Raw genomic sequence first — 26,949 nt, 5'->3', positions numbered from 1 at the left:
CCCACCCCATATGTCTAATTTAATTAGGATATTCCATGAATTTCCAGAGACTCTCCTAGGTACAAATAACTGGTTATTGTCTTTCAGTGTCATAGACATAGAAAGATACAGTATCTTTTTAGGAAACATTACACCAAGAATACAGTACTACTTACAACTTGGTTTTGCCATATAGTTTGTTTGAAATTGTTTAAGTTTTGTGCATTTTCAGAGTTCTGTGGGAGCAGGATATGTACTTTGCCTGCTGTTAGTTCATATCTTCCAAGTTAAGATAGGACAAATACAGAAGGTATTTTTCCTTTTAAAATCTGTGTTAAAAACTAATGAACCAATTTAATTTTATGAAGTCTAGAGTGCTTTTCCCAGCTTCTAATTTTATATAATTATAAAATAATATACTATATGTACAACTATTAAATGTCTTGGTTGTTACTAGATCCCCCCCCCCCCCATTGGTAATGAGTGCAGCAATGATTTGGTTTCATAATAAGCATAGATTTAATCTTGTTACATATATAGCAAGTGTACTGTATCATATTATTTGATAGATTTGTTTCATAGTAGGTTAAATAGAGGCTAATTGCAGTGGTGGTGGTAATTGTTATGACTCACACCTTTAACTTCTAGGACATTCTCCTGCTGACCTTGTCCTTGAGATATAGATAGGAAAATAGCACTTTGGAAATAATAATTTGCTACTCTCAATTTTTGCCAATTATTGAGCTTTCTTCTGGCGCCAGAATCATTTGTTTATGGTAAGGGTAAAAATTGTTGGTTGTAATTATTGTCTTTAGTGAGAAAGCCACCTCTCATCTTTTAATTTTTTTCTTGCCTTAAAACTGTCAAGAATGCTTTAAATTCCGGCAGCTTTAAAAAAAAGAAGAAGAAGTAATCGTGGGAAAAGTATCTTTATTATTTAGTAGCTGTATTCAAACATTTGTTCAATTAGTGGCTGCATTTACACATTAATAACAATGGTTCACTTTACATATCACTCTAGATTGAAGCCAGACTAATTGCTTTATGGCTAAATATGATGTTTGAACCAGCCATTGAATTAAAATTCACTTTATTAATGCTGTGAGTAGCTGTTATTTTTACTGAGCTGCTCTATTGTGGTAAAAACAAGTTAGATGTGTTTAGCAGACATTTCAATAACATATAGATCAGCCATATTCTTGCTTGAATTGCTAATAAATGTCGATCAGATTGTTTACATATTACTTGAATATAATATATAGAAGAACCAGTATACTTAATCTAAGAATAGAAGGAGTCACAATTAGGGTTTTTTTTAAAAAATTTATACTGGGCAATAAACATTTCTTCATGCCAGAAGCCTTGGCATAATTACCAAACTTAGCACTTGGCAGAGCTTAATGCGAATTTCTACTATCTCCTCATGCAGTCCATTTGAACAGAATGACTAAATCGGGATTTCATGACTTCAATGTTAGTTAAGTATTTACCTTGTCTTTTTTGGTTTTTGCTCCAGTCAGAGTTCGTAACCTTTCTGTTAGCCTAATAAAGTTTAACCTAAAATGAATTTTGAAATCCGAAAAAACACTGGTGATGAAAATCATGATTATAGTTATTCTGTTATATTCCTTATTGTGGCACTGAAATTACATTAGAATCATTATTTTGGGTTATTCCTTTTTTCACATTTAGCATGTCCGGAATAGCTGATTATTTGAATTATTTCAACTGTGCACAGATGCCCAAAGAGTAGAACTGCTTGAGGAGATTTCAGACATTCACATTAAGCTCTGCCGGGTGCTAAGTTTGGTTGTTGTGCCAAAAAGTAGGTTTTGTGGACTTCTTGTACAGTTATTGTTTTGGCTTGTTCGTTGACTGAGTGGATTGTGCTCACTGGTTATTGGTTTTCACTTTATTTGTTCTTTTATACAGGTAGTCCTCGACTTATGACCACTCTAAATTACAACAGCCCTTCTCAGCAGTACTTACAACATGGTGGCTGGGCATCCCTGCAGTCCTATGACCGCATTTTGGGTACTTGACAACCATTCCACATTTATGGCTGTTTACAGAGTGAGGTTTTGCCAGAACAGCAAAACTGGATCAGAGTTGAACAATTAATTTGTTTAACAACTGTGGTATTCACTTAATGACCACCACAAAAAAGTTATAAAACTGGGTCAGTCATATGGGTGGGTGGCCCCATTTTACAATCATGATGGTGTACAAATGCCAGTTTCCAAGTGTCTGAATTTGGATCATGTGACCATGTGGGGATGAGTTGTAAGTCACTTTTTAACATTCTTAAGTCACTTGTTTCAGTTTGTAACTTCATATGGTCACTAAATGAATGGTTTTAAGTAGAGGACTGCCTGTAGTTTTTAAAGCAGCCCCGTGTAAAGTGCCTTGTTGTACTAGGTCAAGGGGTAATGAGGGCATTTTTTACTGTAGTCAGACCCTTTTGCACAGCATAAGACTATAATTGTTGCACCTGGTGGAATTGGACAAAGGTTCATCTAATCAAAACCTGCATTTACTTTTCAAGCAGAAACTGTAAATTCTGAAGTAACCCTAATCACAAGCCTGCTCCTTCACAAGGTAATACTTGATTGTCAGAAGACAACACTTGTATCAGTGGAGAACTCCACTGTACAAATAGCAACTATCCTGTTTGGGACTGCCATTTGTCAGAAATGGTGTAGGGTCTCCTGCTTGGGCAGAGAGTTGGACTAGATCAGCGGTCGCCAACCGTTGGGCCACGGCCCACTGGTGGGCCATGAGAAAATTTTGGTGGGCTGCAGAGAAATCTCATCCCCAGAGCACCCCCCAAACCAATTAATCCAGGCTGCGCAGAAACACAAGGCTGCGCCACCCACATGGCCCACAGGAACTCTCCCTGCCCACTCACTCCTTACCCAGCAAACTTGCCTGCTAAATTGCTATTTTTCCTTTTTCCGATCATCATCTGTTCTTCTGTGCCGGAAGATTTAGATTAGCTAGGAAGCAGGAAATGGTTGGATTTCTTGCTTTCTAGCTAGTCTTTAGTTCTTCGGCTCTGCTTTTAAGCACAGCTGAACCTCCCTTAAGACTGAAGATTCTATTATTCAGTGCAGACTCAAGGCAAATAGTTATGTATAGTATAGTCTTAAATTTAAAGTATTACAGGGAATTTGGTTATGAGTTAAGAAATACACAATAATGGAATCATAGGCATCTTAGTTGTGTTGATAATTTGTTTAGCTATGTTTCATACAATGAAGTAAAGAGAAAAAAAATAGATGACACATCCCTGACTCGCTTATTTTGTTCTGTCAAATGCATTTAAAAGAAAGGATGGCATGGTTTTAAAAAGGGTGTTCTAATTTGGAACATTACAGTACACTTATTGGGACTGATTGTTACAGAAAGAGAGAAGAAAATCTTCTGAGGTCACTTCCTGTACTCTTAGCTACAGTAAAGGCAATTGGCTCCATGACAGGGTTCTGTAGCTATGTATCTAGAATGCTGAGTCGTCACTGGCAGACCTGCAAAAAAACTGTTGGATTGTTCCCCATAGCTAGCTGTCACTGTTCAGACCAGACAGTGCTCTAATAAATGCAACACTACACAAATGCAAGATGAATTACTTGAATTTGAACTACTAGATGAATTTAAATGACTAGAAGAATTATCTTCAGTTATCTCAAGCACACTCTCATCAGCTACTGTGCAGCAATCTAGCAATTTATTTTAATGCAAAGTTAGTATCCTGATAGAAAGTGTGCTTCAGAACCTACTATATTGATTACAATTAGTTATGTTGCCTATTCAAGCAATTATAGCAGCTTGCAATAATTAAGACCATCAAATCCAAAATATTTTCAAAATTACATATATTTGTATTGTAAGCCTTTATTCTTTAAATTCTCAGAATAGTTACTACATTAATTGGGTGCATTGTCTGTGTAGCTAGAATCCTTAAATGTGATGGCCCACCTTAGTTTCCAAAGTGCATCTGGCACCATCTTAATGCTAACATTTTCACTAGCATTGCTCTTCCTGAAAGATGCTTTAAGCAGTCAAACTAATTTGTTTTCCTATTTTCTCCCAATCAGAGAAAAGAATTTACAAGAAATGGGCACCCAGATAACTTTTCAGAACCATATGCCTTTCAAGATTGATTGTATAGTAGGTAGTGTTAGTATTTGATATAACTAATACAGAATTCCACCTTTGTGGTGGCAGTCAGCTTTTAAAACCTGTTTGCATGTTCATAGTTGAGTATTTGTCTGATTTATCATTGGAAGGATAATCGCAGTGCTTGCATTACAATGCTTTAAAAAATAAAACAGTAATTCCTAAATAATGAATCAAGGCAGATTAAAGTGCCACAAGAACTTTTTATAATATAACTTGTAAACTCATTCCCATCTATATAGGAAGTTATCCAAACCATCTTATGTTTGCAGAGTTGACTGTGTCTTTCTGAGAAGTCTCCATTGTGGGTAGGCACAACATGTTCAAAGTTTTTGTTGATTCACTCGGCTTATTGCAATGGGTATCCTCGTAGCAAAATTGCCTATCTTTGAAGAGTTTGTAGAGGTTTGCAGCTATGTGAATGAAATACATAACACATTTTTGATGGGGAAAAACTACTTTGTGAATTGAAAATTTGAAAAAATGAGTACTACATCAAATTATGATCTGGTGGCTGGATTCCTGTCACTACGCGTGACTGGTAAAAAGTCCCAGAGATATCCCTGATCATCGGTTGATGCCTCTAATCCCAGAGGCATCAAGATGATGAAGACTCTGCAGAATGTTAGGTTTTCTTTTTCTGTTGAACTCTTAACCTAGGAAATTTAGCAAATTGTTTTTGCTATCCCTGTTTTAAACATCTGTTTGCCATTCAACCAAAAGAAAAAGAAAAAAAAAACCAAGATATGACTTAGCTGGATGTTCTATTGGTTAATTCTGATTAAAGTGCATTGAAAATTATTTAATGTATCTTCTTTTCTTTTTACTGCCTTGGCATTTCTTTTCCATCCTTTTTCAGATGTTTAGTAAATCCCGGATTCATATACTGGATTTGAAAAGTTGATGCTGGGTGCCACCAGTTGTGTGCTGTGGAAGATGGCTTCCCAGATGCCCTTGCAGCATGGCTGCAAACTCTTGCAGGGGGTTGAATTGTTTGTTGCTTTGCCCCTCCGGTGTTTGTTACATTCACTTTGTTGGGGCCAAGGAACCTGCAACAGTAGTGCAAGCTCCCAAATTGAGGTTGAGTCCTCTGATACAACAAGTAGTCCTCATTTAGCAACCACATTAGGACCAGCAGCATGGTCATTAAAGTGGCTGCTAAGTGACACTGCAACTGTGTTATGTCTTACTTCAGCTTCCCTTTGCTTTACAGACCTGTGAAAGTTATAGATGTGAGGATTGGTCATAAAGTTGCTTGTTCATCATTTTTTAATTGCAAACAGTCATTGAATGAGGCAGTCACTAAACCACAACTACTTGCATTTGGAAAGGCAAATTAGTCCTATTTAAAATAAGGATAGCACTTACAATTCAGATTATTCTAATACATAGGTATTGTAATACCTATGTTTTTAATAATCAAGATCACTCTGGTATTTGTTTCTTTCATGCTAGTAAATAGCTAACTTCTGTAGCAGGCAGTTCACATTGGAACTGACTCCCAACTGTATTTTTATTTTCATATTACAGCATTTGCTAGGAAAGGTTTAGTTATCTGCTTGTCTAAAACTTTTGCAGATCAATAAAATAATTTATTTCACATAATAACAATAGAATCAACTCATCTGAAAAATTACCACCTCAGGCTTAGGCTTTATTATAGATATTCATACTCCTTCATCACCAATTTGCCAGTTTGAAGTTCAGATGCTTTCATATTTATAAGGGAGAAAAGCTACTATACTTGCAAAGCATTTCATCCAATTTGCACTGCTGCACATTCTGTGACCCCTGTGAACACAAAGGTTTTTATGGGTAACTAGTTGAACTGTCAAGTCTAAGGTCAAGAAGCTGGAACAAAACAACAAACAAGAAAGTGCAATTATAGAATTGTAAAAAAATGAATAACAACTGATAGCAAATAAGAAGAGGGAACAGAATGCATAAACAGGGATAGAAAAAGTTAAATATTTTAAAATTATTCAGTTAAGTTGTTCATTTTGGCGCCGCATCTTGTTAAGCTTTTCTGTTTAGACTCTAATATTTAGAATTGTTTACCAATAAGAATGGCTGTGTAGGCCTTGAAAGGAACAATAATGTTGGTGGGAATTGTTTGCTTAAAGTGTTCTCAAGTGCAATATAGCTGCTGAAAATAGATGCCATCTAGTTGTTCAAGGTGTAATAGCATCTGTTAATAACATATAAGCTGCTAAGATTTTATAAATGAAAATAAAAACTATTCTTGTGCCACTTCCCTCACAGAGATACATTTTCTCTCCAGGCTGTGATCTAGAGTGATGATTCCTGGGATGCAGCTGATATGTAACTTATTAACCTAAAAGTAGTTTACCTTTGTATAGTGCTATGATTGTACACAACTTAGTGGAATGGAAAATGGAAGTGTCATCCATAACTAAAATGCCAGTGATACAAATGTGTATGTAATATGTAAGGTGTTGGTAGATGTGGTCAGCACCTTCAGTTTTAAGCTTTCAATGCTTGCTATTGTCATTTCTCCAGGTTTATTTAAAATATATTTTCTCAGTTAAATGGTGCATCTGTAAGTGATGTGCAAAATTTAAAAAAATAAAACAATAAAATCACAGTTTATCACGATAGTATTGATAATTAGGATTACAATTTGTCAGGATTATCAAGATTTAAGATTAATAATCACATATCAAAAATCAAAAGGGTCTTTGTAATTTTATTTTGAAAGGAAGGGCATTCAGGGAATGGATGTTTCAAGCTTAAATGCTATATTCCTGGTTGATACCAAAGAAAGATTTAGAGGATGAATTGCACCTGATGTGGTTCTTAGTAGGCAAGCAGATTTATATAGGAAAAGGCATTCTGTCAGTGCTTCAATTATATAATACGAAAACTTTTAAACTGGTATAGTACCAAGTCGGCAGCTAATCTTTCAGTAAGAGTTTATGCTGCACTGACTAAGTAAATCACAGCAATCTTATTAGTGCATTTTTTGTACTACTTGTGATAGACCTACATATTATATTTAATAGAATAACACAGTTGGAAGGGACCTTGGAGGTCTTCTAATCCAACCCCCTGCTTAGGCAGGAAGCCTTACATCACTTCAGGCAAATGGTTATCCAATCTTCCAAATGTAGCAACCCACCCACCCACCCACCCCCATAGAATATGTTATAAGAATCCCATTAGGAAGGGACTAATATATTCTAACGATTAAGCCAGGGATCTTCAAACTTGACAGCTTTAAGACTTGTGGACTTCAACTCCCAGAATTCTTCCTCCAGTCATGTTAGCTCAGGAATTCTGGGAGTTGAAGTCCACAAGTCTTAAACTTGCCAAGTTTGAAGACCCTTGGACTAAGCTATACACTCCAAGTCATTTCTACATTGCTTACTTTAAAATAGTTCTAGCTTTAAATGCCTCTAGTGATAACTGTATATTTCTGTCAGGATCTCTGCCTGCTCGTTTAAAGAGGAGCACATCTCTCATCCTGAGGAGGTGAGGTGTGCAGCACTTGGATGTCAAGGGTAAAAATATGTTTGGGGGCACTTGTATAGCATCTCTGTAACTCTTAAAGCAGCTCTATCTTTTTTAAAAAAATGAAGGCAGCCTCCTTAGCTGTTGCACGACCCAGGAAAAGACACTTTTTTCATTTGCAGACAGATGCTCTTGCAAGCTTCAAAATACTATTTTACTTTTAAATCCACAGCACTATGTATACCCTCTTGCTTTTTAGATTTGGGAGTCTTATTCCCATAGAACATTTCAGTATGATTTACCAATCTCATGAATCTTACACTTAAATAATCTTGTATTTCATTGAAGAGGGTTTTCCCACCCACTCATTTCTGTTCCTGTTTCTAGGACTGTGACAGCTTTCCAAACTGAGGGATTTTCCAGAACTCAGTAGATGCAGGACTGTGTTACTGCTACAGAAAAGAGAAACTGACTGACAGGTATCAGAGAAGGAGCCTACAGTTTGAATGTAAGAGGAAGAATGTATTCACTGTATTTGAGATTCCTTCCCCATCCACTACTAGATAGTGCTCTCCTTTTTAATTGTTTAGAAAGGCACAACTTTCAATTTATAGATTGCTGGATGCTGGGAAGGTTGACTTTTACTCAGTGTACAGTGTAGACTCTATAATTTTTAATAGCATTGTTTTAAAGCATTTGGAATAGGGATGTCTAGAATATTCCTCAATTAATTGTACCATGCAACGCCTATATTTTTCGAATGTCAGTATTTTAATACACGGGATTATTTAATTAATAGATAGGAAGAACAGAATTCCTTAGGATAGTTTATTATATTTGAATAAGATGATCAGATGGCATGAGCCAAACAAACATCATTTTGGAGAGCTTGGATTCCCCTTTTTACTAAAAGTTATTTTTTAAGTACTTAGACAAGCTATCTGGGAGAAATACATTATTATAGTATAATAATATAATTATTGTACTTGTCTTTCTGGATGGTAAATCAACAATAATGCATTTTTTGCCTTAGATGTAATAAGGACATTTTGTTATAATGGCTGGCTCCCAAGAGTGCAAAATCTATCATATTTGCCAATTCATATTCACACAATAGTCTATTCATATTTTGTCAATTCATTTTCTCACAGTAATTACTGAATTCATTTGTTTTAAGATTAAAATATTGCAAGTCTACTGATTTTTTTACACAGTAATTGGCATATTGTTAAAAAGTTAACTTGGGTGGGGGGAATAAGCATTTACAAGGCAAGGATTATTTTAAAGTTTTAATGCCAGAGGGACTCAATGTGGTAATGAATTCCATGATTACTTCTATATATTGAAGTGGGTTTTTGAATATACCTGCTGCACCATATAAATAGAACATATAAAATGGCTTTAAGTATGTGCATGTGGTGCATCTGATCTACACACTAGTCTTTAGGATATATTAATGGAGCAAGTTCTACAGCACATGTGCCCACATGTTGTGTTCTACAATATAGGTAATAGTACCAGTAGTATTTCCCCAGTTTGCATATACTCTAGGTCAGGGGTCTTCAAATTTGACAGCTTTAAGACTTGTGGACTTCAACTCCCAGAATTCCTCCTCCAGTCATGTTAACTCAGGAATTCTGGGAGTTGAAGTTCACAAGTCTTAAACTTGCCAAGTTTGAAGACCATTGCTCTAGATGACTACAGTGTGTTCATAAATGGATGTTTTCCCAATGGTTACACTGTCTTCTAGTGAGCATGTCATAGCAATATCTTAATATGCTGTTAGTTTCATGTCTGCATAGCTTAAGGTGCACATTAATTTGTTACGGTCTGCTAAATGTTAAAGCAATTTATCTCTTAATGGAGGTAACTTTGCTAGAAATATTGGGGAAGATGCAGCACAACTTATTCTATTAGCAGTAGCTTACAAATTTAAACCATTATATTCTCAATATTTTAAAAATATTCCTAATTTTTCTAGCACTTTTTATCAGGCTAGGCAGTCATCATAATTATCAAAAATTTGTGGTGAATTAATTCAATTTTAGAAATGGAAAATTTACGTTATGTAAGGAATACATTTATGGCTGAGCAGAAAGTCTGTCTCTGTCCTTAGTACAGTACTTTCAAATAAGCTGTTATTTAATGTCTGTATTATTGTCTGGCATAAGCAACACGTTCCACACATGAGGTGTTCAAATTGAATATACCTACATTATTATATTCTATCTACGATAAGACTGCTTGCCTTCTTTAGGAAACTAACAAGTAAGATTCCATGGGGAGGGTGTCAATCTCAGATGTTTTGTAGCTGTGCAGTGACGGAAGGCTAATTTCTCACTTAATTCCTCCTCCTTGTCTGGCTGATAGTTTACCAACATCATCCCTCTCCTACAAAAGCCCCCTTCCCCTTTCCATGTTGCCTTCAATGTCTGAGTTCTTATAGGAAATTTGGACAGGTGGGAGCAATGCCACTTTAAAGGAATTGTTTGCCCCAAGTGTAGAATTTTCCCAGCCAAGTGGCAAGATGCTACATACTCCTTGATGTCTGCCACCATCCTGGGTCACCTAACGTTTCACAATATCCTGTGTAGTGTCTTGAAGACACTTCCATGACCACTTGCCTCAACAGGATGGCAAAGCTACAGAAAGGTAATGATCCTTTATAGTGATCTTAATAATTATCTTTGTAATGGTGGACTGTGCACATCTGGATGCACTAATTGGGTTCTGAAAATTCTGTCTCTCTTTGGAACAAAAGGGTAGGTGCTAAAGTTGGTGACTTTGAGGGTATGATATATCCTTTCAGCAAATTGGAATCCAAATAAAATCAACCATTCAATTGCTGATATTGGATATTGCTTCTTAGATGGAATTTTGGCCCAGCTTTCTATCAGTGCTGCTCTGTTCCAAACCATACCTGCCAATAACTTGAAATCGTCTATGCCTTCTTTGAGCTACTGAATATCACAGCTGGCTGTCATGATTCATACTCAGGAGTCTCTAAAATGCCCCTTGAATCTGTCCATCAAGTTCTGGTAATTGTCCATGACCTGGTTGTTTCCCTTTAGGACTGGCAGCATCCACTTAACTGCCAACCCCTTCAGCAAGTTTAGCACGAAGGATACTCTTGTGCATTCTGTAGGGAATTCTTCAGTTCAACCTGAGTGATAAAGATTCTTATCTTGTCCGCTTCTCCCCCAAATGTTTCTGGCAAACCTCTATGGCAACACAGCAAAACTAGCTGTGCAGCTGGGATGGCCGGGGATATTGGAGTAGCCAGATCCTCTGGCGACAATGGGATGTTCTGAACTTGCTGCTGGACTAGGTGAAGCACCATGGCTTCCAAGTTCCTCACTTCAGTCTCTGTCCCTTCCTGATGTCATAGTGAGACATCCACTATATTCTTAGCTAATTCTTTAGGTCTTGGCGGTAAACTTTCTCCTTTCCCCAGAAATGTGAGATAGAAATCTAGAGAGAGATTAATGAGCAAGCAACCAGATCCACATGTAAAAGGTTCAAAAATACAAAAACTTCCAAGGATTCACCTTCCCAGTATACCCCCTCTGGTTTTTTAATCAGTTTGAATCTGTTCTAACATGAAATCCTGTAAAATTGTCTGAAATATGTATGCATATATATTGCTTGGCATATGGTCAGCTTGTTTAGGAAGAAAAAAATCTTAAGACATGGGCTGTCTCCCATGTCCCCCTAAAAGTTATAACTGCATGTAAATATTATTTAATGGTCAATATGTCTAATCACCTACAGGTAGTCCTCGATTTACAACTGATTGCTTAGTATCTATTCAAACTTACGATGGAGCTATTTTGGAACCATTTATAATCCAGTTCCTAAATTCCAACAATCTGGGACTGCCAGTTTTTTTTCAAAATTACCCCAATGGCAAACCATGCTGTTTGCTTTATGTCTTTTGTAAAAAAAAAAAAAAAACAATGAGTCAGTCCTGTGAACAATCTTTTATAATCCTAACAACTTTCAACTATCCATTACAATCAAATGTCAAGGACTATCTACCTCCATTTGTAAATGCCACGTTTCCATGGAGTTAGTTGGGCAGGTCATCAGTTTACAGTGTCATGAAGCAATGGTGTGGGTGTTCTTTAAAATTTTGATTTTTCAGTTAACTCTTCTCTACCAATTTGTTGCCAAATCTGACAGCCAGAAATCTTGAGGCATGTCTGGAGAGTAACGTTGAAGTAATTCAACTAAATTCAGAACATAGAACAAAGCAATTGAGAGACATACTTTCTAGAAGCACAACAGTAGCTCTAGATTTAATTTGAAGTCAGTTGAATAGATCTGTGCACAGACAAGGTGAGCCCTCTACAGTCCTGCCCCAAGCTATATTTGACATGCTCTGAATTGATGCAGCATATGCTAAACGAAGTGACTTTTCAGCATGTTAAAAATTAATGTATTGGAAAAATAAGTGCTGCTACCAATGTAGTAGAAGAGGATTAAATGTTTTTTTAATAAGATATATAAATCAGATGCTTTTTTCATAAACTTTCTTTTGATATAATAACTATTAATTTACGTTTACTACTTTCATCTATATAGAAAATAAATTATGGTGGGTTTTTTTGTTTTGCAGCTTAGGTGATCTATATAGTTCTCTTTGAGGAGTCAAAAAGCAGACAGCTCATGACTTCTGATCAGGACACTAAAATTGTGGCTGAACCGCAGGTGCAGCAAGAAGTTAAGGATAGTTCTCATCTGGTAAGTTTTGACATTATCTTGACTAGTGGGAATTTGCAAATATAATTAATTAGGCACTGTGCTGTGAAGTACATTTTTGCTTTTGGTAACTTGTCAAGTTATTTTACAAAATTTGTAGCAAATAGCAATCTTCCCATGCCACTATAACCCTTTCCCCCAGATTTTAGTTATGCCAACTAATACTAAGTTAAATGAAGATGTTACATAATTGATATTGCCAGTAACAGCAGCCAGCAGATCAGTCTTCTTATGGTTTCACCTTCAAATCATATCAGTTCTGAAAGCATAGCTAGAGGCCAAGAATGGTAGGGGTTAGAGTTCAGAAAAAAGTTTACTCCAGATCAATGCAATTAGTCTAGATTAAAAAATATGCGGTGATATATTATACTTACAGTTTACAGCGTGTTCACAGTTTCCTGTTGCCGCAAGCTTTTATAAGTATGATTGTCTACTTTAAAGAAATGGTTCATTGGTTCTTCTGGGAAAGTTAGTCTCTCCAAAATGACATACAAAAAAAGAAAATGGAAGATTTACAATATTGCATGTCTTTAATACAAGTATCTATTACTATCATTCATTGGGCTAGCAAGATTTCTTTTACATGTCTATATTAGTTAGTAGCAGAGAAGACAGGCACAGTTCATTTGCCAAATCCCAATGGGGAGGAGATGTTGAATGAGATATTATAAAGGCAGGATTCCAAATTTAATTTCCCTATACAGTGAGATTGTGAAAATGGCTTACACAGTATGATTCTTTTTACCAAATTCCAGTGAAAAAAGAACATCTACATGAGCAAAATTACTGTGATAAAATTACTGTGATGAGCCTTTATATTTAAATCATATAATAAAGTGTGTATTTTGATCAAACAGAAGGAATAGGGTGTTAATTACATTTCTCTAAGGCATCTTTTTAATTTGAATCTTGCTTCCTTCATCCAGTTTGAAATTTTTTAGAATAAACTTGAATTATACCCCCAGGCTTCTAAATTGTTACTAAAGCCATACCAGAGATTATCTAAACCGCTGTTAACAATGGAAAGCATAATTTTCATATCAGTATACTGGTACAAGGATTGAAATTCACTGCCGCAGAAATTAAAGAGGATTTAAGTTAGTAATGACTAGATTTTCATACTGATTTCAGTAGACTTAAATTTCATAAATATACCCTGAATCATTTTGATGGGCTTCTGAATTGGTGGACATTATTCATTATTTAAGGTAACTAATTGAATTGTACTATTATATGTAACCAAATACAGACATGGTCCAGGTGTTAAGGGCATATGCTTTAACATTTGGTTCAGAATTTAAAACAGATCAGTCCATTTAAAATATAGGAACATTTCATGTTTTATTTATTTGTTTATTAAATTTATGTGCTGCCCATCTTGCTGTCCAAAGCGATTCTGCTTGGAATCTATTTGCTCAAACAAACTTGAACATTTTAATGTTCCAGCATAGGAGAAAAAAAACGTTCAGAATACTTTTAGTTTATTTTTTAAAAATTAAAATACCTTAGCCATTTTTTTTTAAAGATTGGGGGTAGAAAGTTCATTTCTTGGAATATTTACCTTATCCATTCTTATGACCCCACAGAAAAACAGTGGAGTAAGAGCTCACTTTAAGTTCATATTGTTCCCTTTGGGAAACACATAGAATGGAACAATTTTTTCTCATAGATTTGTAGAAAAATTCCAGAACATTTCAGGTTCTTTCTTTAAGCTTTAAAAAAATGTGTATGGCTTATACATATCTGCTTGAAATGCAGGCTTTTAAAGTTCTCGGTTCCCTTCTTGAAGTGAGTCAAAAAACCAGAATGTTTTCTGGCAATATACACTGCTCAAAAAAATAAAGGGAACACTTAAACAACACAATGTAACTCCAATCACACTTCTGTGAAATCAAACTGTCCACTTAGGTAGCAACACTGACTGACAATCAATTTCACATGCTGTTGTGCAAATGGAATTGACAACAGGTGGAAAGCATAGGCAGCTAGCAAGACATCCCCAATAAAGGAGTGGTTCTGCAGGTGGTGACCACAGACCACTTCTCAGTTCCTATGCTTTCTGGCTGATGGTTTGGTCGCTTGAATGCTGGCGGTGCTTTCACTCTTGTGGTAGCATGAGACGGAGTCTACAACCCACACAAGTGGCTCAGGTAGTGCAGCTCATCCAGGATGGCACATCAATGCGAGCTGTGTCAAGAAGGTTTGCTGTGTCTGTCAGCGTAGTGTCCAGAGCATGGAGGCGCTACCAGGAGATAGGCCAGTTCATCAGGAGACGTGGAGGAGGCCGTAGGAGGGCAACAACCCAGCATCAGGACCGCTACCTCTGCCTTTGTGCAAGGAGGGACAGGAGGAGCACTGCCAGAGCCCTGCAAAATGACCTCCAGCGGGCCACAAATGTGCATGTGGCTGCTCAAACGGTCAGAAACAGACTCCATGAGGGTATGAGGGCCCGACGTCCACAGGTGGGGTTGTGCTTACAGCCCAACACCGTGCAGGACATTTGGCATTTGCCAGAGAACACCAAGATTGGCAAATTCGCCACTGGCGCCCTGTGCTCTTCACAGATGAAAGCAGGTTCACACTGAGCACATGTAACAGACGTGACAGGGTCTGGAGACACTGTGGAGAATGTTCTGCTGCCTGCAACATCCTCCAGCATGACCGGTTTAGCAGTGGGTCAGTAATGGCGTGGGGTGGCATTTCTTTAGGAGGCCGCACAGCCCTCCATGTGCTCTCCAGAGGTAGCCTGACTTCCATTAGGTACCGAGATGAGATCCTCAGACCCCTTGTGAGACCATATGCTGGTGCGGTTGGCCTTGGGTTCCTCCTAATGCAAGACAATGCTGGACCTCATGTGGCTGGAGTGTGTCAGCAGTTCCTGCAAGACGAAGGTATTGATGCTGTGGACTGGCCCGCCCACTCCCCAGGCCTGAATCCAATTGAGCACATCTGGGACATCATGTCTCGCTCCATCCATCAACGCCACGTTGCACCACAGACTGTCCAGGAGTTGGGGGATGCTTTAGTCCAGGTGTGGGAGGAGATCCCTCAGGAAACCATCCGCCACCTCATCAGGAGCATACCCAGGCATTGTAGGGAGGTCATACAGGCACGTGGATGCCACACACACTACTGAGCTTCATTTTGATTTGTTTTAAGGACATTACATCAAAGTTGGATCAGCCTGTAATGTTTTTTTCCACTTTAATTTTGAGTGTAACTCCAAATCCAGACCTCCATGGGTTGCTAAATTTGATTTCCATTGATAATTTTTGTGTGGTTTTGTTGTCAGCACATTCAACTATGTAATGAACAAAGTATTTAATAAGAATATTTCATTCATTCAGATCTAGGATGTCTTATTTTTGTGTACCCTTTATTTTTTTGAGCAGTGTATATTGAACTCAGTGTTACTTTCCTGTTAGTTAATTCTGTATTGTATTAAAATAACATGCTTATACAATGCATATATCAGTGGCTTCAGAATTCAGCAAGTATGCCTTTGGCTTTTTGACAACATTCTTGTAAGGAGAAACTGTTGAAGTTCCTAACTTACTCCTTCCTCTCATAGAACACAGTGGAATCCCCCAAATAGTTAAGGGGTAAAATTCTTGATGCAAAACGTCTTGCATGTATAATATACTAAGGCATTTCTCCGAAACTGAGCTTAATGTTGAGTGGCAATAGCACATGAGCCCCCTGCACTGTTTAAACAGTCCTATTTTTGGCATCTGGGTGTTGGCTTGTCTCCCCAGCACTTTTAAAGTGAAGTGGTTGTATGCAGAAAACAGCTTACAGCTCTGGGACTTGCAAAGGAGAACTTAAAATGGGCTGCTGTTTCGCTAAAGAACCAAAAAACAGCCATAATGAGAAAATGAGCCTGCTGCAGAAAAGTATAGAAGAGGAAACCTCTGAAAATAGGATAAGTAAAACTTTAACTTCAGTTTTAGAGGCTAAGGAAAAAATGGAATTGCACGTAATTCAAGAGGCAGGTTCTCTAGAACCTACCATTTATAATGACTATACAGAATCAATTAAGCATCCTTCAGCCCATCGTGTGGGGTTTGCTGAGAACATTTCTAGGCAATTTAAGCCTCATTGGTTTAATACAGAAAGAGGTTTGAATAAGTATGATCCTTTACCAGAAAATGAATTAACAGATGGGATTAATGATAAAAAGCTAACAGAAAAAAGCAGTCATAATAATCAGTTTGTGAATAATGTAGGCAGCCATCATATTAATAGTGAAAGTGAATTGATTCTCTTTGAAAAGCAGTGTCATTCATTTGAAAATACTTCTGCTTTCTGTGTGCCAATGGCTTTAAATCAAGAAGGTTTCTTCCTAGAAGCTCTAAATACTTATGGTATAAGGAGCAAGAGTTTCATGCCACAAGCTGAAATGGAGACTGTTGAAGATAATGATGCAGTTTCAAGTAGAATGGATAAGGAAATAGCAGCTTTGACAAACTCTGTATGTTTTGACATAGATAGACATCACAGGAATGCCAAAGATGAATTCTATAGTATTTGTATAATTGACGATGATATGAGAAATGAAGAAAGGCAAGCAATCACTAATGAAGAGTCCATTGCCATTGTACAACCAGCCACTATTCAGGAAGACTGCCGTTTAGCATGCTCAGTAGAAGAGAGGGAAGAACTCTTAGTTCAGGAAGCAGGGCTTGTGCCAGTTAATATCAGCCTTCTGAAAGATGCTAATCTGATGAACAATAATGCAGTGCAAGAAAGTGAAAAGAAAAAAGACCCTCCCCTTGGCTTGGTGAGTGAGGGCTATAGGTTGAATACTGAAAGCATAGCAACATGCGGTGTAGAGGCACAAGCACGTGTTGAAGGTCCTCAAAATAGAACTTGGAAAATGGATATGCTTAATAGTAGGATCATTTTGAATGAGTCAGATTGTGAACACAATTCTTCAACGCCTATGCTTGTGGAGAAAGGCGTAGACATGAATTCTTTGCAATTCAGAAAGTTAGCATATGTATGCCATTCCAGCCCGGATGATGGCAAGAGTAGTAATGCAACTATTGATTCAGTTTTTGTAAGACAAACCAATATAGAAACTGTAAGGCAAGGAAATAGGCAAAAAATAGAAAACAAACAAAACTGTTTTAGGAATGTGAATGAATTTCAGACAATTGCTGATTGCAGCGATAAGGAAATATCAGATATTTCTGAACAGAATACTTCAGAGAATCTCTTGAAATATGATACAGTTTCCCATCAAGAAGCTTCATACAGTCCTGAAAACCCAACTAAAAATGCTATCACCATGCTTTCAGCATCAAATGATTTAGTTTCTGGAGCAGAACAAACACATGTACCAGAGTTTAGCAATAATGAAGATTGCAACTCTATAAGAACTGCTCAGCAATTCCAATCTCAGATAAATAGTATACCTTCAGAAAATTCTGGTTTGAAAAAAGGTCTGCTGGAGAACAAGGAGACTACAGCTTTTTCAGATCTATTCAACATAAATGTTGAAGGTAAGAACATCGAAAAAGAAAATTGCTTGCAAGATCAAACCCAGCAAGATTTCTTAAAAAGCAGCAGTAAAACACATGAATATTCCAGTGCACTTAATGAAGGCAGACATTGCTCCATCTCTTTGGGCTGTTCTGAATCAAATGAGTTGGATTTGGACAGGAAACAGTCAAAGGCATGGAGCAAATATACATTCTATAGGCCTGAAGATCAAATAAACGTAGTCCCTGCAGAAAACTTTATAAATGGAGCCCATGAGACACTGTTTAATGAAGTGGGATCTAAAGATTCCAATATTAGTTTTACTTGCATATTAAATACCAGTAATAATTCACCAGAGATGCATAGTGTATCTACAGAAATACAAGAAGAAATGCTTGCAAATCTGAAAGCTCCTAAAAATCTGCAGACTTGCCTATCTAACAGCCAAAGTGAAACCATGAGGTTTCCTACATCGGATTTAATAGCAGAAATAAAATACAAAGAAACATCTAGCAGTTTAAATGAAAAATGTTCAGAAGTTTATAAAAATAGCTCTTCACTTGAACAAAGTAAAACGGCAATTATATGTCCACATGATCACTTGATTTCTAGATTTTCTGTTCATTATGAAAACTTATTAAAAGAAAACGCAGAGAATTCTACTTTTGAAGACAGCCATGATGAATTAAAAACCAAGATAGAAAATTCTTCTAAAGTACGACCTAAAGGCAATGTGAGCTGTGGTTTGGAAACTTATGAAGATGCAGGTATGAGTTTTATTGACCCCGGACAAAAAGATAAGTATGCTGCTATTCCTTCCTATGAAATACTTCTTTTCCCTGATAATGAGCAAGAATCTGAACAGGACAATTCAAACAACGTTTTAGATCTGATGGAAGATATATTGAAGGACTCTGGTCATATGCAAAAACTATATCTAAGAGATTCAGAAGATGATGGGTATCCGGTTTGTCAATCTGGCGAAATAAATAGATTGTTTTCAGCCACTGATTTTACATGTGGTCAGGAATGTATGAGCTATCTATGGATTGATTCTTTTAACAAAACTGAAAATGCATGTCTGTCAGCTGGCACAATGCAAAACCAAGGTGGAGATCTAAGAGTTTCTCCTTTTCATATGGGAAAATATCCTTATCATTTGTTAATGAAGGAAAAGAGTGCTATTTGGGGATGGCAAGAGAGAGATGAAAAACATGTAAGTAATTGTAATTTCATTCATGAACTATCTTAGAAAACCCAATAGATAGTCCTTAATTTACAACAGTTCATTTAGTGACCATTTGAAGTTACAACGGCACTGAGAAAAAAAGTGTCTTTATGACTTACAACCATTAGCAGCTTCCCCACAGTCACTGGATCAAAATTTAGACGCTTAATAACCAATTCGTATTTATGACGGTTGCAGTACCCTGGGATCATGTGATCCACCTTTTGCAAAATTCTGACAAGCAAAGTCAATGGGGAAGCCGGATTCACTTAACAACCAAGTTACCAAGTTTCCCCATGACCTGCCCCATTCTATGAGAACCTAGAGGCTGCAGTCAGCCCTATTGAAAGACTAAAGTTGTTCTCCTATTTTGTAGAATCAGTTCACTATTGTAAAGTTTTCTAACCTTCTCCCAAGGTTTAAGCCATGAACACCACTCCAACACCATTACCACCACCACAATAGGGAATTGGACAGGAAACGAGATTGTAACTGAGACACTCAGAGAAACACCATGTAATAATTAAATAATTGATTATAATAGCAAAATTTGACAGAATAGCATTATATATTTTATAATTCTGCAAAATATACAATAAAGTATGGTATATATAATGCCAAATGCATGTACAGAAGTTAGTATAGTGTTAAAAAGTAGCACCTAGCCACCTTGTTGAAATACAAGAACAGTGAGAAAATTCTTAGTTCATTGGACAACCTGTTGCAAAACACATGGTTTTGTCTTTTTTTAAAAAGATATGAGTTTTTTTGTTAACAATATTAATGTACTCTAATTTTTCCCGACTGTCTTAAGATTTAGATGCAGGAATACCAAATCAGGAATACATTAATATTGCCTAAACTGGATTTGTAACTAAACATGTTTTAATATGACATTTGAATATTGCAATTGTTTAAAAATGATCAGGCACTGATTTATTCTGAGGGACTGAATTTTGTAGTATTAATTGTTGGCAGAGCTAACCAATTGTCTTTATAAAATATGCTGCATGTGTCTTATGCATCCCTTTGTCTTTATTTGGAAAGAAGTAGTACCTAATAATTTAAATGTAGTGTATTATTCCTTTTAAAAATGTTCCCAGGCATATATATTTTACAGCCTGTGCAATTAAAACTAATTCCTTAAGGGAAATATTTAATTAAAAGGCCAATTTTTATGATAAATGTTTAAATAGCTTTATTATTTTGAATCACTATAGCTAAATTGTAAGAGAATAGGTTAACATGGAAAACTATCAACGTAAAAGATTTCAACAGTTCTAGCGTAAAATTTGCTTGAGGCTTTTAACCATGCATATTATAAATTGTTGATGAAATTGTCTTTGGCTCTTACAAACTACATAACTATTTAGGATTATATGATTCAAACATTTTCCTGAGTTGTTTAACCATAGTTATGCAACATAATGGTTGGGTTCATATATTAAATACGTTAAAAACAGACATTAGTGTATTCGTATTTAAACCATCTGTTTTCACTGGTTAGGTGGCTCTAAAATCACAATCATCTGTATCTCTATATAACAATGGTTTAACTTTAGAAGTTTACCATAAGAATACGGTGTTGCTTTTGATTTTTCTATTGATTATGCTTTTTGTATGGTTCCCTTGTTCTCTGCTGCCCTTATGAGTTGATGAAGGTATTGGCCCTAATCTTACAATGTTTTCAAAGACTTAGATCTACTTTCAGATTAACAGATAATCAGAGTTGGAAGGGACCTTGTAGGTCATCTAGTCCAACCCTCCACCCAAGTGGGAGACCCTATACCATTTCTGACAAATGGCAGTCCAGTCTCTTCTTGAAAGTCTCAAGTGATGGTGCTCCCACAACTTCCGAGGGCAAGCTGTTCCATTGGTTGATTGTTCTCACTGTCAGAAAGTTTCTCCTTATTTCCAGATTAAATCTCTCCTTGATCAGTTTCCATCCATTATTACTTGTCTGACCTACAAGACGCTTTAGAAAATAGCTTGACCCCTTTCCCCTCTCTGTGGCAGCCCCTCAAATATTGGAAGACTGCTATCATGTTTCCCCTGATCCTTCTCTTTCTTGTCATAAATAAGAATTATTATTGCTTTTTCTTGTTCCTCCAAAGTTTGTTCGAATGTGATGATACAAAGAATGTTATGGGAATAAATTGTGCAAAGGGACTGTAGATAAGGGCGAAGTTGGTGGAAATTCATCCCTTTATGTGATATTGGAACAAATTTAAGTTAGTCAATAGAGATAAATAGCATTGTTCATAATAAAGAAATGTAAACATGAGATGCTTATGATTTAGACTTAAGAAGCAAAGTGAATTCAGCTAAACACCATTCAGGATCTTTATAGGAAGTCTTTTTAAAAAGAGTGTATCTTTCATCTGGTGTAATACCTATATATGCAACTCTTAACAGTAGTGTATTTTTAATGAGATAAATGCTGCTGTGTGTATATCTGTATATGTGTATTTATGCAGTTAATGAACGTAGGTGTTCTGAGTATGCATTATGAATTACAGGAGCCAGCCAAGGTTTCAGAATTAAATCCTAATGCAAAAGTGTGGGGGAATCACATGATACACGTGGAAGCAAGTGGTACTGAAAGAGGTGTGAGCAAACAGTGGGAAGAAGTAACAGATCATCCACCAGATTCCTGTAAAGAAGGTACAATAAATCTGTTTTCAAATACCACATTATTAGTAATAACTAAAGCTAACTATTTGCATTTACACAATGTTTTCCTTGTACAAATAGTTTTCCTTCAATTAACAAGATTCCTCATATTCCTCCCAGTCCACATTTTCTTCTCTGTTTTTATTATAATCTTAACAAAACCAGCATTTACTAAACAATATGCTCCTGGTAGCTAATCTCTTCCTTTCTCCCTCCCACCCCGCATCCTAACCCTGTTCTAGTTGTTCAGTTTAAAAAACAATTGCTTAAAAATTAATTAATCCACCCTTGAAACACATTATGGCTTAGCTTGAGGAAATAAGAGGTTTTTTTTTTTTTGCCAACAGCAGTCATGTGTACACAAGTAAGAAATCATTGCATATTTCTTGCAGGTTTCATTGAGAGAAACTTAACCGCAAATAACAGCAAACCCTTCCAGGAGTTAGTCAGAGTGTGAAACCTTTGGTGTCTAAGTCACAACAAATGAAGTATATTTTTGTGACTCTTATAGTTTTCTCCACAGCATTAGAGGCCAATGGTGATGGTGACAAAAAACACCAGAATGAATCGTTCAAAGGACATCAAGAACCATCACTATCTGTTCCATTATCAAATCAAACAGATATGAACCCTTTGGCTCTAGATCATGCAGAATACAAAACAGTACATGAAAACACTGAGTCAGGTATGGAAAAGGTCCTTGCTCATTCTTAAAGCTGTAAGAGTTTCTATAAGAGTTTATAGAATAATCTTCAGGAAATTTTCACATTTTAGTTACTGAAGAAACATACCTGAGCAGGACTGAATTGTAAGCATCGTTATAGATGTGCCTATATGAACAATACCTGTGACTATTAAATCCATAACAGTAGGAAGTGCAGAATAATAACTTTATCATCACACCTGTGTATTGCGACTCATCTAATTAGAATTGCTGCTTGCCTTGTTAGGTTTGTCCTGCTTACACACATACTAAAATAATTTGCTTCCTGTCATCTTCCATTTTAATATCAAGCTGAGTGCACAACTAGAATATTTTTAAAAATGTAACATTCCACACACTCTTTCAGCTTAACACAGCCTCACAGAGTCAAGAAAGGTTTTGCCTTATAGACAATGTTGGGAGTTTGGATTTCTGATAGTAAATATGAATGGATATTATGGATCTACATATTGTGTTATACTATTAATTTCAGTTCTACAGTGAATTAATACCTCCAACAGGCTCGTGCACTTCAAAAATCCAGTTCAAAGAAAAGTTGAACTTGGTGGTCTTTTCATGGCCCAAAGACCAAGAAAGACCCAGAGTGTCTTCTAAGCAGTTTCCTTTATTGTTTATCATCCACAGATAAGAGATCTTGCCAAACTAAAGGAAACTCCTGGCATCCTTATAAGATATACTTTGAAGATTTTTAGGGAGAAGCTGTCTTCACCTTTTTCCTCCCAACCAAACTATCTAAAATTTGTTGTCCCTTATTCCTCTGGAAAGCATTCTCTGTCTCCTGGTAAACCAGATTACATTCACCACCGTTCTGTATAGCCATCCCAGAGTCAATTTGGAAAGGGAAATGGGTGGCATATAAATTTAATAAATATTATGCAGAGTTTCTTTAAATTTTAAATTTTGCATTTGATGGTCATAGGAAAAACATATTATGTAAGACATTGGTATATTCTCATTCCTCCACCAACATCTGCATATTTTCTGGCCTCTGTTTAGACACAGTGAAGATGAAGAAGAAAATAAACACAATCTTATTGTAATCATTGAGCAAAGGTAGCTCATGCTGTCATCTTAACTCTTATACAATAGTTGGAAAATAGTTTTTGTATGCTGAAACCATTGCCTGAAGGAGAGGAGGTCCTGATTTTGGGGGGGTGGATTGTTAAAAGTCATACCACCTTAGAATTCATTTGGGGAAGGAAACATTTGAGGTCAAAGTCTTAAGTCCATGTCTGCTATTTCCCAGGGGGAGGTAGACAATCTGGTGTGATGCTTTTGAACCAGTGATCAACAATAAAGAAACCTATTTGACCCATTCTCAGAGCTATTCAGCTTGCTTACACCTGGCATTTCTCAATGCTTATATAAATTTATTTTAAACTTATTTTGGAAGAGTGGTGTTCATACCTATATGCGTAATTTTCATTTGATGTGGTTACTTTTGAACCTTCTGATTTGTTCACAAACCATGGAATGTGATTAATTGGAAGTGCACCTAGCTCTGACATTCTCTTGGTGCAGTTCTTCTTCATCACTGAGGCCTATTGAATTGGCAGAATTACTCCTTTAGCTTTGTTTTAACTATATTCTTGTGACTTATACGTGTATTTATTTTCTGCATGGAGGAGCTGGGAAAAGTGAATAAATAAACATGCCCAATGACTTTGCATAAACTGGAGGTCTGTATAAAAGGAATGTAAATATATGATCTTAACAGTGAGTAATAGCAACAAAATGCTTGTAGTTTGAGTTCTCATACCACAGGCATTTGCTCCACTGAAGGTTTTGGCATTCTATAAGCTGCAGCTATTCAAAGTAAGTGTTAATCGTGTTTGTAAGTCACGTCAGTTGCAAAACAGACCACCCACGTGATCAATTCGATTATAGAACCCCCCCCCTTTTTTTTGCAGCCATCAAAACTTTGGAACTGGGTCATAAATACATCTCAGGAGGTCCACCATAACGTCAAACGGTCACTCAGTGATTAGTCATTACCTGTAGTGTCAAATAATATGCACAATATTAGCTATGTTGCTTTAAAATTGTAATGTTTTCCTTAACCACTAGAAATAGTTAAATAGTTAAAACAAACAAATACATTTTTCAATCATGTAAAATTTCTGCAACTTTCAGGTGCTGTTGCTACGATAATGTTATATATACTGTGTACTAAAAAATCCAAAACAGTGATAGCTGAGTATTGGAGGCCCTTGATTGTTTTCAGATACATAACACCAATCTTAATCCAAAAAGTTACTTATTTTTAATGTGGAAACCATTTCTTATAACTTGCTAATTTGGAAAGAAATAGTGAATAGATTGTGTATTAACTCTTAAATATATTTTTGTTCATTGACCGTTCAGTTTAGGTAATTCCTCTTTTATCAAATATTTCTAAAATTATGGAATAGTTTCACCCTTCTAAATGTAGCTTAACACCATTGACATACTTATTTCATCTGTTTAGAATCAGATAGCTTATCTCAAAAACCTGAACCAGTTTAGATCTGGTTAATGCTTAGATAGGAATTTCCTGGCGAGTCTGTAGGAAGTTTAAAAAGAAGAAAAAAAAGAAACATATGGTAAACAATTTCTATACTGATTATAAAAAAAAACCCCTGTATGGAACCCCGTGAATACCACATGCCATAGTGATAGACTATCTCGGCTAGTATTTTTCAACTATAGCAATTTAAGATGGGTAAACTTCATCTTCCAGAATTCCAGTCATTATGTACTGACTAGAGAATTCTGAGAGTTGAAGTCCATCCAAGATAAAATTGCCAAGATTGAAAAATCCTGATCTAGCCACATCATTTACTACTTTTATAAAGAATTATGTACCATTTTCCCCTTCATTTCTTGTTTTCAATTCTAGGAAGTAAAGAAAATCTTCGGCCAGAAGATCAAGAAAATTTACGAGAAGCGCTTAAAAAAACACTGGAGTTCTGCTTATCAAGGTAAGTGTATAATGGATATAATATAGTCAAGCCTCATGCTATTGCTAATAAGAGGACAGATTAAATGTTAATTAGGGTGGCATAGCCAATATAATTATGAATGCCATAACAATATGTTAGTCTCTGGACTGCATAGAAATTCATGATCAGGCAGGGATGTATTTATATGTTAATTTTATAGCTTGAAATTCAGAAAGGTTGGGAAGGAATGAAAATATAATCATGAAGATTTTATTTTCCTTAATTGTCCATTTTCTTATCTTGATTTCTACAACTGAAACACAAGATAAAAGCCAATTTTACAAGTTGCCGGTCATTTGCTAGATGTCCCAGGGCTCTCCATTACAGGAAGGTTTGTTATAGCTATGCTGGCTGGAGAATTCTGGGAGTTGAAGTTCACAAGTCTTAAAGTTGCCAAGTTTGGGGATACCTGCTTTAGAGGAATTAATTATTGAGAATAGATGCAAGTCAATTGTATGCTGTCCTCTGCACTAAAAAGAAATGGTACCTTGTTTTGCTTATCATTAAATGTAAGGTGACAGACACTTAGAAATCTTGTATAAAGTGAATTATATAGTAGTAATTTTTCAAGACTCCCCACATAATCTGATTACTATTTAGTCTTTAATATAAAGCTGTAGCTTTAAACAAAATTTAATGAAGCCACATGCTGCCTTCATGACTGGCTAGAAGTTTGGTATATCTTGTTTTTTTCTGTCTACCTGGATACTGTTTTTTAAAAGCATCTGAAAATGGGCTACTTTTGGCTTTCTGTGTCAAATGGTTCAAGAAAAGCAGGACATGACAATCTAAGAGGCAAGAACATCAAGTTTGGCTATAATTCTGTAATTTTGCAAGAAATGAGGCATTTTAAAGTTAAAAGGCATGATTGTATCTTAATATTTAGGAATAATATTAAAGGCCAATGCAACCACCAATGCAGCACTCTGGTAGAATTGCATGGAGAGTTAAATTTTATACTAATTTTTTTTCTTCTACAGAGAGAATCTTGCCAGTGACATGTATCTTATATCTCAGATGGACAGTGATCAGTATGTGCCAATAATCACAGTAGCTAATCTTGATCACGTCAAAAAGTTGAGCACCGATATGGATTTGATTGTTGAAGTGCTGCGATGTAAGTAACGGCAAATCATGTATTTTTGCACCATTCTTTAGAATAAAAGAGCTTAGTTGAGATGGGCAAAGTTGAAACTCATTTTTATTCCCTTAAGAAGCAATGTATCTTAAAATGAGAACACTTTTTTTGTAGTAAGAGAGCTTTATTCAATACTAAGTTCTTTTATCTTAATCAGAATTACGTCTCTTTTTGCTGGCAGTCCTTGACTTAGAGCCAAAATCAGGACTGGAAGATTTATTGTTAAACAGTACAGGCATTAAAGGGGGTATCATATGACCACACCTGAGTTTATGATCCAGTCATTAAACAAATCACCATAGCCATTAAGTGAAACATAACATGATTGCAATTT

General features: G+C 36.2%; 1 protein-coding gene across 16 annotated transcripts in view; it reads left to right on the top strand.

Moving 5' to 3' along the window:
* LARP4B (La ribonucleoprotein 4B) overlaps window positions 1-26,949 on the top strand; it is a 49,645-nt gene that overhangs the window by 6,034 nt on the left and 16,662 nt on the right. For 8 of the 16 annotated variants that reach the window (XM_087946329.1, XM_087946325.1, XM_087946317.1 and 5 more), the window contains 5 exons: window positions 8,014-8,134; window positions 12,245-12,369; window positions 21,619-21,763; window positions 25,375-25,456; window positions 26,458-26,594. In XM_087946329.1, the coding sequence (XP_087802455.1) occupies window positions 12,295-12,369; window positions 21,619-21,763; window positions 25,375-25,456; window positions 26,458-26,594 (439 nt within the window). In that variant the 5' untranslated portion in view covers window positions 8,014-8,134; window positions 12,245-12,294. Of the gene's footprint in view, window positions 1-8,001; window positions 8,135-12,244; window positions 12,370-18,497; window positions 18,639-21,618; window positions 21,764-22,295; window positions 22,458-25,374; window positions 25,457-26,457; window positions 26,595-26,949 lie in introns of those variants that run through there. The other 8 variants (XM_087946331.1, XM_087946328.1, XM_087946320.1 and 5 more) reach the window with 4 other exon arrangements.

Source organism: Notechis scutatus, chromosome Z, assembly GCF_049901735.1.
Source record: "Notechis scutatus isolate UNSWTSFEM ecotype Mainland chromosome Z, rNotScu1.2, whole genome shotgun sequence".
NCBI lineage: Eukaryota > Metazoa > Chordata > Lepidosauria > Squamata > Elapidae > Notechis > Notechis scutatus.
This window is presented reverse-complemented; position numbering and strand designations above follow the sequence as displayed.